Source organism: Hyperolius riggenbachi, chromosome 5 (assembly GCF_040937935.1).
Source record: "Hyperolius riggenbachi isolate aHypRig1 chromosome 5, aHypRig1.pri, whole genome shotgun sequence".
Classification (NCBI taxonomy): Eukaryota; Metazoa; Chordata; class Amphibia; order Anura; family Hyperoliidae; genus Hyperolius; species Hyperolius riggenbachi.
The window spans coordinates 204,678,488-204,697,943 of NC_090650.1; the positions used below are offsets into that span (position 1 = coordinate 204,678,488).

At 44.9% G+C, this 19,456-nt stretch overlaps 1 protein-coding gene across 1 annotated transcript in view; it reads right to left on the reverse strand.

Moving 5' to 3' along the window:
- The window catches only part of RECK (reversion inducing cysteine rich protein with kazal motifs), a 182,480-nt gene that overhangs the window by 32,716 nt on the left and 130,308 nt on the right, over positions 1–19,456 (reverse strand). Inside the window, exon 19 of the mRNA XM_068236611.1 lies at positions 723–796. Coding sequence (XP_068092712.1) covers positions 723–796 — 74 coding nt within the window. The remainder of the gene's footprint in view (positions 1–722; positions 797–19,456) is intronic.

The window sequence follows — 19,456 nt, forward strand, 5'->3', positions numbered from 1 at the left end:
AAATCAAGGAGGTCCAGAACAGTACCAAAAACAAGATAGCAGCAAACCCCTAAATAAGGCTGTAGCCAATATCCAGACTATCAAAAACTACAATACTTTCTTGTTTTACTTAACCACTTGAGGACTGCAGTGGAAACCCCCCCTAAAGACCAGAGCAATTTTAACTAAATGGGCCACTGCTGCTTTAAGGCATAGCTGCAGGCCTGTACAACTCACACAAGTGATTCCCCCCCCCCCCCTTTTTCCCCACCAACAGAGCTCTCTTGTGCCACCAACAGAGCTCTCTCCCTTGTGTTTATTTATGTTTTAATAAATATTTATGTTTTTTTTTTACTAATTCTTTTTTTTTCCCTAACAAATTCCCTCCCTCCCTCCAGCCGGCCAATCACGCGATCGGCTGTCATTGGCTTCTCTGTGAGAGGCGCTCACTTCTGCATCTAGACCCATTGAGTTATACTCCTGATTGCCTGATGAAGCAGGACCACACCTGCGAAACGCGTTGCACTAAGTGGAGTTCAATAAAATATTTTTGTATTGATCTATTGTGACTCAATTGAGTTTTATATTTTTGAGGGAGGTAAGTCCACCTGAACATCCCCCTCTTTTAGACGGTTTTTAAATTTTTATTCTACTTTGGCGCCTCTGTACACCAAGCCTTGCTGAAATGCACTTGTATAGAGATATGGACATGAATGAATATTACAGAACTTTAAAAAAATTACCTTAGCAAAGAAATTCAGCTTTTCTTTGTCATATAAAATTCTTAATACACCAGCACACACTGGACAACATGCTCCTGAAAGTACAGAAAAGTGACACAAAAAGGTACCACATTATACATCGAAGGTCAGGTATGTATAAGCAAAATGACTTCTGTACAGTCACAGGCATTGATAGAAGACATCCATTATAATATTATAAAGATGCTCAACTTCTCAGTAAATGTTATGTAACAGATGAGGCACTGTCTGCCAACCTCAAGGGCACATCCCAAGTGATTGTATACACATCACAGACCACAAGTATGACTTCTAATATCTTGATTCTATTCCCACAAAGGCAGCTTCCATAATACACACTTGCAATATTCAATCAAAGAACTTGCTCTCTTTATATCAGTAATACGTAGCCAGAAACTTTCATCCAGGGCTTACAGCATAGCCATTCTTAATTGTAATCTTAACTTTGCTTTATCTTTTGTGTTTAGGGAGTAGCGCTTTAACCACTTCAACTTTTTCAATACTTATCACAACAAAATGATCTATACCTTGTTTTTCTCCCCACAGATTAGGATTTTTTGGGCCGATATTTGTTTTAAGTAATTACTTTACATTCTATGCATTTTTAAAGGGAAAATCAAGGAAAAAATGAAAAATTACACAATTTCTCCAATTCCAACCCCTATAGCTTTAAAATAAAAAAAATGCTATGGTACTTGAAAGGCAAACTTGGCGGATATCTGGGCAAACTTGAAATATAAATCTGCAGAGACTTCTGCAGTAATAATTGGGGGGGGGGAGGGAGGAAGATAGGGAGGAGACCAAACGCTCTATTAACCCTCTGGGCGATACAATTACATCGCCCAGAAGGGGGCGCAGCACTTTTTTTTTTTATTTTTTAAATCATGTAGCGAGCCCTGGGCTCGCTACATGATAGCTGCTGCGCAGCGGCATCCCCCCACCCACTCCGATCACCTTCGGCGATCAGAGTAAGCAGGAAATCCCGTTCTGAACGGGATTTCCTGCTGGGCTTCGCCGGTCGCCATGGCGACAGGGCGGGATGACGTCACCGACAATTACATCGCCCAGGAGGGGGCGCAGCACTTTTGAAATTTTTTTTTATTTTTTTAATCATGTAGCGAGCCCTGTGCTTGCTACATGATAGCCGCTGCGCAGCGGCATCCCCCCACCCACTCCGATCGCCTTCGGCGATCAGAGTAAGCAGGAACTCCCGTTCAGAACGGGATTTCCTGCTGGGCTTCCCCGGTCGCCATGGCGACGGGGCGGGATGACGTCATGGACGTCGTGACATCAGAGGGAGTCCCGATCCACCCCTCAGCGCCGCCTGGCACTGATTGGCCAGGCTGCGCAAGGGGTCAGGGAGGGGGGGGTGCGTGGCACGGCGGGTAGCGGCGGATCGGCAGCGAGCGGCGGCGATCAGAAGTTACACGCAGCTAGCAAAGTGCTAGCTGCGTGTAACAAAAAAAAAATTACGCAAATCGGCCCACCAGGGCCTGAGAACTCCTCCTGCGCGACATACCCCGAGCTCAGCTCGGGATTATCGCCCAGGAGATTAAGGCCAAACTACGCTACTGGTTATATAGTAGAGAATGTAGTCTTAAAGAGGAACTCCAGTGAAAATAATGTAATAAAAAAAAGTCCTTCATTTTTACAATAATTATGTATAAATGATTTAGTCAGTGTTTGCCCATTGTAAAATATTTTAAATCCCTGATTTATATTCTGACATTTATTACATGGTGACATTTTTACTGCTGGCAAGTGATGTAGCTGCTGCTTGCTGTTTTGGCAGTTGGAACCAGCTGTAAACAGTCATACAGCGCCCCCTAAAAGTCTGTTTGTGAAAAGGAATACATTTCTCATGTAAAAGGGGGTATCAGCTACTGATTGGGATAAAGTTCAATTCTTGGTCGGGGTTTCTCTTTAAGCTTAGATTAAGAGTATTTTTTATCACTTTTGTTTATATATGGGGATGGTTGAGAAATTTTGCAATCAGTGGGATAGAGGAAATGGAGTTATGAAACATGAGGATTAGGAGGATAGCCTAAGACTAAGATGAAAAAGGGACTCTTTTTGTACTTCCTTTTCCTCTATGCTCATTTTATCGTCCATCTGTACCACTGCATATATGTGACTATATTTTCCCCATCAGGATCCACAGGAACTATGACTGAAGTTCCGAGATGTTTTATATGATCTTTTTTCCTGTGCTGGGATACAATTTAAATGTATTATGAAAAATGATACGGCTTGTTGAATATTGTTAATTGTTATGTACAATTTTCTTTATGCTGCATCAATAAAAAGATTTATGCAAAAAAAAAAAATGCTACCATACATAAAATGCACACATTTTATCTGCCTATTTGTCCTGGTTATCACAAGGTTTGAATTATGTCCCTAGTACAAAGTATAGTGACAATATATTTGGAAATAAAGGTGTATTTTTTCTTCGTTGTGGTTTTCGTTTTCTCATTGCACACTACCAATGATTACAAGCCCTTATTAGCAAAAATAAGAGTAAATACACCCTCATGTCATACATATTTAAAAAATTGAGGCCCTAAAGTAACTATTTATGCATTCTCTTTTCAATTCTGTCACTTTTGTGCTTTTTTTTTTTTACAAGTGTTTTATCCTGATACAAAGTATATGAAAATACCATTTTCAAAGTTCTGGTACAATTGCAGCAAAACTATAAGTACAAATGTAAAAAAATATGTGTATTTGAGTAGGGGTGGGTCTCTAGTCTCCAGAATGGTGACATTTATGGCTTTTCTTGACAGTTCAGACAATCCATGGGCTTTTCTAAGAAAGAATGACTGTATTTCATTTGGTGCAAAAAATGGCCTTGAAAAATCAATTGGTGCTGCTTATGGTTAAGTGTGTATTGCATGGCCAAAAAGCTATCTGATTATGTATATAGGGTATCATTTTAATTGTGACAAGCAAAAGAATAGAATTTTGAGATCTGAGGCCTATGACATTTGATTTTTTTTTTTTTAGCTGCAAACTGAATGAGAAGCGATAACATTTTTATTTTTTACATTTTTTTCCACATTGGCACAAAAAATAATTAAATTACATAGGCCTCATCTCTCAAACACCCCAAATTCTATTCTTTCCCTTGTCAAGGCTAAAATCATAACCTATATACATAATCAGTTAGGTTTTTGGGCACATGGCAGACTGTAAACTACTAATAGCACTAAAGGCCCTTTTTTTCACCAAATGTAACAATGTAATTCTTTCTTATCAAAGGGCCAGGAGTGACAGAACATTTCATTCATGTCATTAATGTTAAGATTCTGAAAACTAGAAACTGATCATCCCCTGGGATCATCCTGCGCATGTGCAGTACGATATGGTCTCCTACTGCGCATGTGCATTACACTCACGGAGGCGGGAGCATGATCGAGGACGCGCGCAGCCAGGGTTGTGCAGGCGCAGTCACCAGTGAATGGCTTTTTAAGCCACTGTGGGGACCAGAGGATTGTTACAGGATGTCGCAGGTACAGGGCGGCTGCAGGGGGCTGGTAGAAGCCCCAGGTAAGTGAAACTCCTTTTTAATGTTTAGTTAAGGTCCCCTTTAACCTCCTTGCCGGTTATCCCAAGCTGAGCCTGGGGTAACACGTGCAGGCGGATTTCTCTGGCCCTGCTGGGCCGATTTTCGCAATTTTTTGGTCCTACACGCAGCTAGCTCTTTGCTAGCTGTGTGTGGTACGCGATTGCCGCTAGGCTAGCTACATGATTTAAAAAAAAAAATTAAAAAAAAATGCTGCGCTGCCCCCTTGCCGCGAGAATTGGACCGGCAAGGGGGTTAAGCAAGGAACACACTAGATGCGTTTGTGCACGTTTTGCCACGGACGGCAAAGTGCGCAGGATTCTACAGTGCACACGCACCTGCTTCAGCACGTGCACGCTCCCACATGTGCTCTTTAAGGCAGGGAACACACTTGTAGGGCCGTTTGCCCCTGCGATTCCCGGGTCTCCGCCGGCTTTTGCGTTAATGTTTAACGCAAATGTTTTCTGTGAACTTTTACACACTCCCGTGTTTGCGGTATCATGTACTTTATGAAAATGTGTGCATCATGCAGCAAAAAGCAGAAAGCTGTGCAATTTAAAAACAAGCAGAAGTTAAGGTTCCCTTTAGGCAGGGAACACACTAGACGCATTTGTGCACGCTTTGCCATGGACGGCAAAACATGCGCGATTCTACAATGCGCATGCTTGTGCACGTGCATCCGCACATGCACTTTAAGGCAGGGAACACACTTGCAGGGCGGTTTACCCTGCGATTCCCAGTTCTTTGCTGGCTCTTTCGTTTGTGTTTTAATGCAAAGTTTTTTCCATAAATATTTTCGCATCTCTGCGTTTACCGCAGCATGTACTGTATGCGAACATGTGTCATGTGGAAAAAAAGCTTTGGGTAGGGAACACACTAGTTGCGTTTGTGCGCATTTTTACATGGACGGTAAAACGCACATGATTCTACAAGCTATTCAAGTCAATAGCCTCGTGCGGGAAACGTGTGTCGTTCACGTTTTGCGTGTTTCCACGCATTGTTAAATTGCACAATTTTCTGCTTTTTTCCCACATTTGCATAATGTACATGCCATCAGAAATGTGGAAACGTTCCCAGAAAAAAGTATGAGTTAAGCGTAAACGCAAAAGTGTGAACACAAAAGCCGATGGAGACTCGGGAATCACAGGGGAAAACGGTCCTGCAAGTGTGTACCCTGCCTTAAAGAACAGGTGTGAGGTGAAAAAAAGATCTATCTACCTTGGGCTTACTCCAACCCCTCGCCGCAGTTCTCCCTCCGTTGCAGATTCCAACCTCGTCAGGTCGGTATCCTTTGCACCTATGTGAGCGCTTGGCAGTGACGCTCGTAACCATGCTCACATGGCCTGCAGCATATTCCCCAGGCGCAGAAGTACTGCGCCTGTGCAGAACGCTCCAGGCCACATGAGCAAGCGTGATCGCAGGCACAGAAGATGCTGACCTAGCAAGGTTGGCATCTGCATCAGAGGGGATCCCAGGATGCTAGAGCTGCGGCAAGGGACAGATAGGCTGAAAGAAGCCCCAGGTTGTCACTTTTAACCACTTCCTGACCACGTCACGCCGATGGGCGGGGTAGCGGCGGCAGCCCCAGGACCGCCTAACGCCGATTGGCATAAAGTCCTGGGGCCAGCTAATGCAGGAGATCGCGCGCAGGCTGCGCACGCATCTCCTGCTTGGGGGCTTCAATCTCCGAGCTATTGCCGCTCGGGAGACTGTTAAACGGCGTGATCACCATCTATTTACATGTACAGCACTGCAATCGGCAGCAGCGCTGTACTGGGGACAGACGTGTCACACAGCTGTCCCCCTGGGGGACAAGAGAGCGATTGGCTCTCATAGGCAGAAGCCTATGACAGCCGATTGCCGTAATTGGCTGGCTGTGGGGAGGGAGGGAAGATATTTAAAGAAACAGGGTTTTTTTTATTAAAAAACACTAACAATAATATTTATACATAAAAAAATAAACATGGGGGAGCAATCAGACCCCACCAACAGAGAGCTCTGTTGGTGGGGAGAAAAGGAGGGGGGGGGGGGAAATCACTTGTGTGCTGTGTTGTGTGGCCCTGCAGCTTGGCCTTAAAGCTGCAGTGGCCTATTTTACTAAAAATGGCCTGGTCACTAGGGGGGTTTAGCACTGCGGTCCTCAAGAGGTTGAAGTGCATATTAGTTTGCGCGGTCAGTGTTGCTCGGATGCCCCCCAATCACGAATTTGAGTAAATCCGTCCACGACAGCATCAAAATCTGGATATGCCATGATCATGGCCTGAATTTGAATCTGAGCTCCGGATTCGACTCGGATTTTAGCCGTGATTACATGTAAAATCTGTGATCATTGCCACGATTGTGGATTTGACTTTAAAGTGATCCTTAAGTCTATAAAAAAAATGAGATTTACTCACCTGGGGCTTCCCTCAGCCCCCTGCAGCCGTTCGGTGCCCTCGCAGCCCCGCCCAGATGCTCCTGCACCCGCCAGCGAACACTTCCGGTTTGGCCGTCACCTCAGGTGAGTAAATCTCATTTTTTTTTATAGACTTAAGGATTACTTTAAGGTTAATACCAAAGCGTGGATTATAAAGGTGATCAGTGGCTATAACTTAAAAAAAAAAAAAAAAGACCTTATAGTTTTTGAGAAAATCAGTTTTAAAATTTCAAATGAAAAAAGTATTTGTGATTAAAAACCGCCAACAGTCGCCGGCTTTAGTGGTTAATAGCAAAGCCCCCTTACATGATATAAACACCAAATTTTCATGATATGTTAAGTAGAACAGTGAGAACAAGGGGCAACAAAAAGACCTTATAGTTTTTGAGAAAATCAATTTTAAACACTGGACGTTTTAAAATGTCCATTGGTCCATTAACAGGGAAAAACTGGATGTTTTAATACTATTGGTGGTCCAGTAGTGGTTAAAGAATAACTTCTAATTATTTAAATTTTACTTAAGTCAGTTTCAATTACTTTTTCAATATGCTTGTAATCTGCTATGAAATAACATTAAGGGTCTGAGCACACTAGCACGCTTCTGTTTGCTTTTCTGCAACACATCAATGTTACAGATGCTGAAAAGCAAACATAACTGGACACAAATGCGCATGTGCTCAGGCTCTAAAAAAATCCTGCAATGCACTGGTCCTTGTGCAAAATCAGCTCCAATTAAATAGACTGTCTCCTGTCAGAGTGAGGAGTGCATTAACCAAAAACAATTAGACCAGCACAAGACATCACTTGAGCACCATAATGTGTGTAAACTGAAATTTGCTAATGAGCTAATATTCAAATCAGGAGAAAAGCAGTACCAGACCAGTCAATGTATTTATAAACCAGACTTTATTTAAACCAATAGAATACCAATAAAAACTATTAAGACAAGACACAGAACACTTATATTGCGCTTTTCTTGTGGTGGACTCAAAGGGCGCCAGAGCTGCAGCCACTAGGACACACTCTATAGGCAGTAGCTGTGTTAGGGAGTCTTGGCTAAAGTCTCCTACTAAATAGGTGGTGGCTAGGAAGAACCGAGATTCAAAACTAGGTCTCCTGTGTCAGAGACACAGCCCATAACCATTACACTATCCAGCCACTGCATTAAAAAAAAAAATCACCGACTAGGTGATCAAGGGGGACAAAGCCAGGATCCATATAATAGTAATTACCGTATATAAGAGAGATAATAAATAGTATTAACAACCGGAGGATAACAATAGAATAATCTTAAAAAGATCAACAACAGTTTCACACTGAAAACCGCTACAAACTCCCTGCTATTTTGCCACAATTTTCAATATGAAACATACTGTTTTTCACATTTATTTTCTGTTTTTCTCTCCTCTCCACTAGGCTGCTGTTACAGTGCTGTGTCTGATCCTGTGCTGCTGCTATTTCTCTGCTCTCCACTAGGCTGCTGTGTCTGCACCTGTGCTGCTGCTATTTCTCTGCTCTCCACTAGGCTGCTGTTACAGTGCTTTTTTTTTTTTTTAGGACATCAGCCAAATTTTAGCCCGGACCAAAAAAAATTACTTCATAGCCATGCTCCTGCGTCCCTGGGCCCAGATTCGCATCATTGTCCCACAAATACTACTACAAACAAAAAAACAAAAAAGAAGAAAAGAAACAGAAACAAGGAAAAAGAAAGAAAGGGAAAATAAAGAAAGAAAGTTCAGCATAGTAGTCGAAAGTCCGCAGAAAATTCTATTTAGGAAGATTAAGTTGAATTCAATGCCCTCTCCCATACTTTTTTAATCTGGTCAATTGCCAAATTCCCTCCAGAGCTAAATCCATCCCCAATCTCTATACTAAAAAAAATGATGTCAACTTTAATTTCCAATCTAACAAAGATAAGGGTGTAGTATCTTTCCATCTATCTATAATTATTTTTTTAGCCATAAGAGAAAAAATATAGAGGGTTGAGGATAAAATCGAATGAGCAGGTTTCTTAGATTGCCCAAACAGCGCCATTACCTCGTCCATTAAAAACTGAGGATTCAACGTACTCTTAAAGAGAATCTGTATTGTTAAAATCGCTCAAAAGTAAACATACCAGTGCGTTAGGGGACATCTCCTATTACCCTCTGTCACAATTTCGCCGCTCCTCGCCGCATTAAAAGTGGTTAAAAACTGTTTGAAAAAGTTTGTTTGTAAACAAACAAAATAACCACCAAAACAGGAAGTAGGTTGATGTACAGTATGTTCACACATAGAAAAATACATCCATACACAAGCAGGCTGTATACAGCATTCCTTTTGAATCTCAAGAGATCATTTGTGTGTTTCTTTCCCACATGCACTGAAGTTTCAGGCTGCTCTTTTCTTCCTGCAAACAGCTTTGCCCTTGTTTGTAATTCCTCAGTATGTGAAAGCCCAGCCAGCTCAGAGGACGATTTATCCAGCTTGTAAAAGATAAGAGAGAGAAGAGAGAAGCTGCTCTAATCTAAATAACACACAGGCAGTGTGCAGAGAGGGGCCCGGAAAGGTGAGTTCATAGCAGAACCACAACACTGAAGAACTTGGCAGCCTTCCAGACACAGGCCGACAAGTCTGACAGGGGAAAGATACATTGATTTATTACAGAGACAGTGATAGTATAAAGTGCTGCAGTTAGCCAGAACACATTAGAATAGCTTTTGGAACTTGTAGGATGATAAAAAACAGGATGCAATTTTTGTTACGGAGTCTCTTTAATGAACCTTTCCAGATCCGCCCAGAATGGTGATATCCCTTTACAACTCCAGAACCAATGCACATAGGACGGGTTTGGGGTTCCACATCTCCAACAGCCTCTGTTATTCCAGGCCCTCTGATCCTCAGTTTTTCGAGGAATACGGTACCATCTGGATACCAATTTGAACTGGATTAGCTTAACATTGGTGCTAGCAGGGAACCATATATCCCTAAATACTAGACTCCAATTTACATTCCTTATCTTAGGTCCCAAATCTCTTTCCCAACCAAACGAAACCTGGGTCTGCTCAGCCTTCTCGTTAGAAATTAAAAAATTATTCATTTTACCCAGCGCCTTATCAGGAGTTGTACTTGCTATAAAGTAAGATTCCACACTATTTAGACTTCTTCTTATGGCAGCCTTTTTTTCCAAAGATGTTACAAAGTTATTTACTTGGAATTTTCCCAGCCAAGTTGATTGGGCCACTGAACCATCTACAAGGTGCCAAATTCTCAGTTCTTCATCTAATTTGTTTATGACAAACCAGCCAGAAGATTGGCCTGGAATGAAATCAGGGTTATCATGCAGCTTCTGTAACGGAGTCTGGTTTCTTGCTTTCTTTGCTTCTTAATTCATCAGCTTTAAAACCGCTTGCAACGTTGGTCGGATAAATGGGTGGGATGATCCGCCTATTAATCCCTGAATCACTTTAGATATCCATGAGAGCGCTTTCTGAAAGTCAACACAACGGGATTCCATTCTGACCCAGGTCTTACCTCCCACAATCTTGTTCCATTCAAGCATCCGCTTTAAAAGATTTGCCTGATAATAACAGGCCAGGTCAGGCGCCGCCAATCCTCCGTCCTCCCTTCTCCTAATAAGCCTATGATATGCAATCCTCGATACTTTATTATTCCATATAAATCTCTGGAAAAGCCTATGTAAGGAGTTAAACCATGATTGAGGAATAAAAACCGGAATATTTTGAATTAAAAAAACAAAAGTTTTGGAAGCAAAAAGGACTTAATAATAGCCACCCTTCCAATAATGTTAAAAATTGGTTTGTTCCAATTTTCCAAGGCACTGGTACAATGCTCCAGAACACCCTTGAAATTTGCGGAAAATAGACCTTGAGAATTACTACAGACCTTGGTCCCCAAATAGGTAATTTCTTTGGTCTGCCACGTAAAATCCATAAAGGCATTAATCCTGGACTTCATCTCTGGACTACATCCCAAGTTAAGGACCTGTGTTTTCTTTACATTCAGCCTATAATTGGTGCATAAGGAGAAACTATCGAGTATCCGCATAACCTCCTTCAGAGAATTAACTGGGTCCGTCAGGGTTAAGATCAGATCGTCTGCGTATGCTTGCACTTTAATCTCGTAGTCCTCCACCACCAGACCGTGGATTTGCTTATTTATCTGTATAGTTTGAATCAAGGATTCTATTACTAAATTGAATAAGATGGGTGATAATGGGCATCCTTGTCGGACCCCATTAGCAATTTCAAACTCCCTTGCCAGGACACCATTAACATTAACACAGGCCGACTGATTAGAGTATAAACATTTAATTCTATTAATGAACGTGGACCCAATACCAAAGTATCCCATAGATGCGAAAAGATATTTTCTGGACAGCCTATCAAAGGCCTTTTCCGCATCGATGGCCAAAAGAATCGCTGGGATTTTGTTCAGATTACTGGAGTACACGAAATTGTTTATCACCATAAGATTGTCACCAATTTGGTGGCCTGGTCTAAAACCGTTTTGTTCCGGGCCCAAAAGCTTGGGCAGCAATCTAATCAAGCAATCAGAATTCATCAAAGAAATAGGTCGATAATTTTCACATTTTTGGGTATCTTTACATAGTTACATAGTTACATAGTTATTTTGGTTGAAAAAAGACATACGTCCATCGAGTTCCACCAGTACAAAGTACAACTCCAGCCTGCTCCCTCACATATCCCTATTGATCCAGAGGAAGGTGAAAAAAACCCCTACAAGGCATGGTCCAATTAGCCCCAAAAGGGAAAAATTCCTTCCTGACTCCAGATGGCAATCAGATAAAATCCCTGGATCAACATCATTAGGCATAACCTAGTAATTGTAGCCATGGATGTCTTTCAACGCAAGGAAAGCATCTAAGCCCCCTTTAAATGCAGGTATAGAGTTTGCCATAACGACTTCCTGTGGCAATGCATTCCACATATTAATCACTCTTACTGTAAAGAACCCTTTCCTAAATAAATGGCTAAAACGTTTTTCCTCCATGCGCAGATCATGTCCTCTAGTCCTTTGAGAAGGCCTAGGGACAAAAAGCTCATCTGCCAAGCTATTATATTGCCCTCTGATGTATTTATACATGTTAATTAGATCTCCTCTAAGGCCTCTTTTCTCTAGACTAAGTAAACCCAGTTTATCTAACCTTTCTTGATAAGTGAGACCTTCCATCCCACGTATTAATTTTGTTGCTCGTCTCTGTACCTGCTCTAAAACTGCAATATCTTTTTTGTAATGTGGTGCCCAGAACTGAATTCCATATTCCAGATGTGGCCTTACTAGAGAGTTAAACAGGGGCAATATTATGCTAGCATCTCGAGTTTTTATTTCCCTTTTAATGCATCCCAAAATATTGTTAGCTTTAGCTGCAGCGGCTTGGCATTGAGTATGATTATTTAACTTGTTGTCAATGAGTACTCCTAAGTCCTTCTCCAAGTTTGATGTCCCCAACTGTATCCCATTTATTTTGTATGGTGCTAGACCATTGGTACGACCAAAATGCATGACTTTACATTTGTCAACATTGAATTTCATCTGCCATGTATGTGCCTATATAGCCATCCTATCCAGATCCTGTTGCAATATGACACTATCTTCCTGAGAGTTGATGATTCTGCAAAATTTTGTATCATCTGCAAAAATAGCAACATTGCTCACTACTGCATCTACTAGGTCATTAATAAATAAATTGAAGAGCACTGGACCCAGTACAGACCCCTGTGGGACCCCACTGCTAACAGTCTCCAATTTTGAGTACGATCCATTGACCACAACTCTTTGTTTTCTGTCCATTAGCCAGTTCCCTATCCATGCACACAGACTCTTCCCCAGTCCTTGCATCCTCAACTTTTGCACCAGACTTTTGTGGGGAACAGTGTCGAAGGCCTTTGCAAAGTCCAAGTATATCACATGTACAGCATTCCCAATATCCATATTAGCATTCACTACCTCATAAAAGCTGAGCATATTAGTCAAACAGGACCTGTCTTTAGTAAACCCATGTTGATGCTGAGAAATAAGATTATTTTCTACTATGAAGTCATGTATAGTATCTCTTAGTAACCCCTCAAATAGTTTGCATACAACTGATGTTAAGCTTACAGGTCTATAATTTCCTGGATCTGATTTTTTGCCCTTCTTAAATAATAAATTTACCTTCCTTCGGGATTAAAACAATTGTGGCCTTATTTGTGATAGTTGAAAAAATCTCAGACTCCTGTACGGAATTAACCATAATACAGAAAGGATTGGACAGTTCTTGGGCAAAAACCTTATAAAATTCATTACCGAACCCATCTGGGCCGGGACTCTTTCCAATTTCCAGATCAGCAACTACCTAAAGAAACTAGTGCTCTGAAATAGGAGCATCCAGCTTTTCTCTTTCCTCACAGCTGAGGGACGGAATTGGCGAACCTAACAAAAAAGTGGACCCATCATTCTTGGCTGGTTCTAAATTCTATAAACTTTGGAAAAAAATTGTAAAGGCTTCCCCTACATCAGCTAAGCCAGAAACCAATTTCCCTTCCTTATTATATATGGATTCAATTAATCTTTTGGCTTTTTCTTTCTGGAGGAGTTCAGCCAAGTGTTTCCCTGAACGATTAGAGTTGACCATATGGTCTCTAATGTTCTTTCTAAGTTGTTTTTGACATTTGCTATTCAACAAGTTATTCAACTTGTCTCTTGCCCTGATCAACTCTAGTTGATTAGAAGGGGATGGATCGCTTTTATGTAGTTTTTCCACTTCCTGCAAAGTTGCCAGCAGGTTGTCTACTGCTGATTTTTTTTCTTTATAAAGTCTACAACTATGTTTTATCATCAGACCCTGCAGAACACATTTCAGAGTATCCCAAAGTAGGGATTCACGCGTATCCTCTGATCTGTTTAGTTGGTAAAATTCAGTTATACATTGTTTCACCTCACTGTTAAGCAGAGGGTCTTTTAATAGATCTACATCCAATCTCCATGTCCTGCCCTTATTACGGTTAGAATCCCAACTCAGAGTTAAAATCAAAGGTGCATGATCTGAATATGTAAACATACAGTGCTGTGTCTGATCCTGTGCTGCTGCTATTTCTCTGCTCTCCACTAGGCTGCTGTGTCTGATCCTGTGCTGCTGCTATTTCTCTGCTCTCCACTAGGCTGCTGTGTCTGTACCTGTGCTGCTGCTATTTCTCTGCTCTCCACTAGACTGCTGCATCTGCCCCTGTGCTGCTGCTATTTCTCTGCTCTCCACTAGGCTGCTGTGTCTGCTCCTGCGCTGCTGCCATTTCTCTGCTCTCCACTAGGCTGCTGTGTCTGATCCTGTGCTGCTGCTATTTCTCTGCTCTACACTAGACTGCTGCATCTGCTCCTGTGCTGCTGCTATTTCTCTGCTCTCTACTAGGCTGCTGTGTCTGCTCCTGTGCTGTTGCTATATCTCTGCTCTCTACTAGGCTGCTGTGTCTGCTCCTGCGCTGCTGCCATTTCTCTGCTCTCCACTAGGCTGCTGTGTCTGATCCTGTGCTGCTGCTATTTCTCTGCTCTACACTAGACTGCTGCATCTGCTCCTGTGCTGCTGCTATTTCTCTGCTCTCTACTAGGCTGCTGTGTCTGATCCTGTGCTGCTGCTATTTCTCTGCTCTCCATTAGGCTGCTGTGCCAGTGCTGTGTCTGATTCTGTGCTGCTGCTATTTTTCTGCTCTCCACTGTGCTGCTATTGTTCTGCTCTCCACTAGACAGCTGTGTCTGCTCCTGTGCTGCTGCTATTTCTTTGCTTTCCACTAGACTGCTGCATCTGCTCCTGTGCTGCTGCTATTTCTCTGCTCTCTACTAGGCTGCTGTGTCTGATCCTGTGCTGCTGCTGCTATTTCTCTGCTCTCCACTGGGATGCTGTGTCAGTGCTGTGTCTGATCCTGTGCTGCTGCTATATCTCTGCTGTCCACTAGGCTGCTGTGTCTGATCCTGTGCTGCTGCTATTTCTCTGCTCTCCACTAGGCTGCTGTGTCTGGTTCTGTGCTGCTGCTATTTCTCTGCTCTCCACTAGACTGCTGCAACTGCTCCTGTGCTGCTGCTATTTATCTGCTCTCCACTAGGCTGCTGTGTCTGCTCCTGCGCTGCTGCTATTTCTCTGCTCTCCACTAGGCTGCTGGGTCTGCTCCTGTGCTGCTGCTATTTCTCTGCTCTCCACTAGACTGCTGCATCTGCACCTGTGCTGCTGCTATTTATCTGCTCTCCACTATGCTGCTGTGTCTGCTCCTGCGCTGCTGCTATTTCTCTGCTCTCTACTAGGCTGCTGTGTCTGATCCTGTGCTGCTGCTATTTCTCTGCTCTCCATTAGGCTGCTGTGCCAGTGCTGTGTCTGATTCTGTGCTGCTGCTATTTCTCTGCTCTCCACTCTGCTGCTATTTTTCTGCTCTCCACTAGACAGCTGTGTCTGCTCCTGTGCTGCTGCTATTTCTTTGCTCTCCTTTAGACTGCTGAATCTGCTCCTGTGCTGCTGCTATTTCTCTGCTCTCTACTAGGCTGCTGTGTCTGATCCTGTGCTGCTGCTGCTATTTCTCTGCTCTCCACTAGGATGCTGTGTCAGTGCTGTGTCTGATCCTGTGCTGCTGCTATATCTCTGCTGTCCACTAGGCTGCTGTGTCTGATCCTGTGCTGCTGCTATTTCTCTGCTCTCCACTAGGCTGCTGTGTCTGGTTCTGTGCTGCTGCTATTTCTCTGCTCTCCACTAGACTGCTGCAACTGCTCCTGTGCTGCTGCTATTTATCTGCTCTCCACTAGGCTGCTGTGTCTGCTCCTGCGCTGCTGCTATTTCTCTGCTCTTCACTAGGCTGCTGGGTCTGCTCCTGTGCTGCTGCTATTTCTCTGCTCTCCACTAGACTGCTGCATCTGCACCTGTGCTGCTGCTATTTATCTGCTCTCCACTAGGCTGCTGTGTCTGCTCCTGCGCTGCTGCTATTTCTCTGCTCTCTACTAGGCTGCTGTGTCTGATCCTGTGCTGCTGCTATTTCTCTGCTCTCCATTAGGCTGCTGTGCCAGTGCTGTGTCTGATTCTGTGCTGCTGCTATTTTTCTGCTCTCCACTGTGCTGCTATTTTTCTGCTCTCCACTAGACAGCTGTGTCTGCTCCTGTGCTGCTGCTATTTCTTTGCTCTCCACTAGACTGCTGCATCTGCTCCTGTGCTGCTGCTATTTCTCTGCTCTCTACTAGGCTGCTGTGTCTGATCCTGTGCTGCTGCTGCTATTTCTCTGCTCTCCACTGGGATGCTGTGTCAGTGCTGTGTCTGATCCTGTGCTGTTGCTATATCTCTGCTCTCCACTAGGCTGCTGTGTCTGATCCTGTGCTGCTGCTATTTCTCTGCTCTCCACTAGGCTGCTGTGTCTGCTCCTGTGCTGCTGCTATTTCTCTGCTCTCCACTAGACTGTTGCATCTGCTCCTGTGCTGCTGCTATTTATCTGCTCTCCACTAGGCTGCTGTGTCTGCTCCTGCGCTGCTGCTATTTCTCTGCTCTCCATTAGGCTGCTGTGCCAGTGCTGTGTCTGATTCTGTGCTGCTGCTATTTCTCTGCTCTCCACTCTGCTGCTATTTTTCTGCTCTCCACTAGACAGCTGTGTCTGTCTGCTCCTGTGCTGCTGCTATTTCTTTGCTCTCCTTTAGACTGCTGAATCTGCTCCTGTGCTGCTGCTATTTCTCTGCTCTCTACTAGGCTGCTGTGTCTGATCCTGTGCTGCTGCTGCTATTTCTCTGCTCTCCACTAGGATGCTGTGTCAGTGCTGTGTCTGATCCTGTGCTGCTGCTATATCTCTGCTCTCCACTAGGCTGCTGAGTCTGATCCTGTGCTGCTGCTATTTCTCTGCTCTCCACTAGACTGCTGTGCCAGAGCTGTGTCTGATCCTGTGCTGCTGCTATTTCTCTGCTCTCCACTAGGCTGTAGAGTTGGGCCGAACCTCCGATTTTAGGTTCGCGAACCTGGTTCGCGAACTTCCGCGGAAGGTTCGGTTCGCGTTAAAGTTCGCGAACCGCAATAGACTTCAATCGGGATGCGAACTTTGAAAAAAAAAATAATTATGCTGGCCACAAAAGTGATGGAAAAGATGTTTCAAGGGGTCTAACACCTGGAGGGGGGCATGGCGGAGTGGGATACATGCCAAAAGTCCCGGGGAAAAATCTGGATTTGACGCAAAGCAGCGTTTTAAGGGCAGAAATCACATTGAATGCTAAATGACAGGCCTAAAGTGCTTTCAAACATCTTGCATGTGTATACATCAATCAGGTAGTGTAATTAAGGTACTGCTTCACACTGACACACCAAACTCACCGTGTAACGCACCGCAAACAGCTGTTTGTGTAGTGACGGCCGTGCTGGACTGGTGCGCACCATGGCGAGAGTGCAGGTTTTGGTGGCTTTACAGCCCATATGGTCGCCTGGCTGATGTAGCTGAATGACAGAACAGTGACTGTCCAGCTGATCAAATTTGGTCTGACCACAATGAGGCAACGACCTTATTATCGTGGGTGTGCCCCCCGAGACACTCATCTAGGCGCCGGTCATTGCTTCATTGTGATACGCAAGCCCCTTCACCACGGCAAGGTAATGATCACGAAGGGGAATGGGCGCATGTACATGCCTTTTCTTTTGTTGTTGCAGCTGCCCGCAGTGCAGCCAGAAAAATTAGGCAGTCATGTACACGCACCAGAAAAATTATTACAGCGGCCGCTGCTAGCAGCGGCCTAAAAAATTCAGCGATCCGCCTGGAGTCCCGGACCCTGTTGGTGGTGGCGGAGAAGGTAGTCAAGCGGCCTGCAGGCAGACATGCTGTGTGGAGGGACTGGGAGCGACTTAGTCTTCTTGGGGCAGGCCAGGCAGCCAGTCACACGGCGTGCAGGCAGAGATGCTGTGTGTGCGGGGACTGACTTAGTCTTGGGGCGGGCAGCAGCCCTCCGGGATCCATGCCTCATTCATTTTGATAAAGGTGAGGTACTTAACACTTTTGTGACTTAGGCGACTTCTCTTCACTGTGACAATGCCTCCAGCTGCGCTGAAGGTCCTTTCTGACAGGACGCTTGCGGCAGGGCAGGAGAGAAGTTGGATGGCAAATTGGGACAGCTCTGGCCACAGGTCAAGCCTGCGCACCCAGTAGTTCAAGGGTTCCTCATCGCTGTTCACAGCAGTGTCTACATCCACACTTAAGGCCAGGTAGTCGGCTACCTGCCGTTCCAGGCGTTGGTGGAGGGTGGATCCGGAAGGGCTACGGCGAGGCGTTGGACTAAAGAACGTCCGCATGTCCGACATCACCATGAGATCGCTGGAGCGTCCTGTCTTTGACTGCGTGGACACGGGAGGAGGATTAGTGGCAGTGGTACCTTGCTGGCGTTGTGTCGTCACATCACCCTTAAAGGCATTGTAAAGCATAGTTGACAGCTGGTTCTGCATGTGCTGCATCCTTTCCACCTTCCGGTGAGTTGGTAACAGGTCCGCCACTTTGTGCCTGTACCGAGGGTCTAGTAGTGTGGCCACCCAGTACAGCTCATTCCCCTTGAGGTTTTTATACGGGGGTCCCTCAACAGGCAGGACAGCATAAAAGACGACATCTGCACAAAGTCGGATCCAGTACCCTCCATCTCCTCTTGCTCTTCCTCAGTGACGTCAGGTAAGTCAACCTCCTCCCCCCAGCCGCGAACAATACCACGGGAAGGTTGAGCAGCACAAGCCCCTTGCGATGCCTGCTGAGGTTGTTCTCCTGCCGCTGTCCCCTCCTCCTCCTCCTCCTCCCCCAAAGAAACACCTTGCTCATCATCCTCTGAGTCTGACTCGTCTTCTGCACACGACTTCTCTTCTTCCTCCTCCTCCCCCCTCTGTGCTGCCGCAGGTGTTGAGGAAACAGCTGGGTCTGATGAAAATTGGTCCCATGCCTGTTCCTGCCGTAACGGTTCCTGGTCACGCTCATTCACAGCTTCATCCGCCACTCTACGCACAGCACGCTCCAAGAAGTAAGCGTAGGGAATTAAGTCGCTGATGGTGCCCTCACTGCGGCTCACCAGGTTGGTCACCTCCTCAAACAGCCGCATGAGCCTGCATGCATTTTCCATCAGTGTCCAGTTGTCGGGCCAGAACATCCCCATCTTCCCAGACTGTTTCATTCTACTGTAGTTGTAGAGGTAGTGGGTCACGGCTTTCTTCTGTTCTAGCAGGCGGGAGAACATGAGCAGGGTCGAGTTCCAGCGAGTCGGGCTATCGCAAATGAGGCGTCTCACCGGCATGTTGTTTTTGCGCTGAATTTCCGCAAAGCGTGCCATGGCTGTGTAAGACCGCCTCAAATGCCCACAGAACTTCCTGGCCTGCTTCAGGACATTCGCTAAGCCAGGGTACTTTGCCACAAATCTTTGAACCACTAGATTCATGACATGTGCCATGCAGGGTATGTGTGTCAGCTTCCCCATATGCAAAGCGGCAAGCAGATTGCTGCCGTTGTCGCACACCACGTTGCCTATCTCCAGGTGGTGCGGGGTCAGCCACTCATCCACCTGTTTCTTAAGAGCAGCCAGGAGAGCTGCTCCAGTGTGACTCTCCGCTTTGAGACAAGACATGTCTAAGATGGCGTGACACCGTCTTACCTGGCATGCAGCATAGGCCCTGCGGAGCTGGGGCTGTGTAGCTGGAGAGGAGAACTGCCACTCAGCCAAGGAGGAGGAGGACAGCGAAGAGCATGTAGCAGGAGGAGAGGAGGTGGC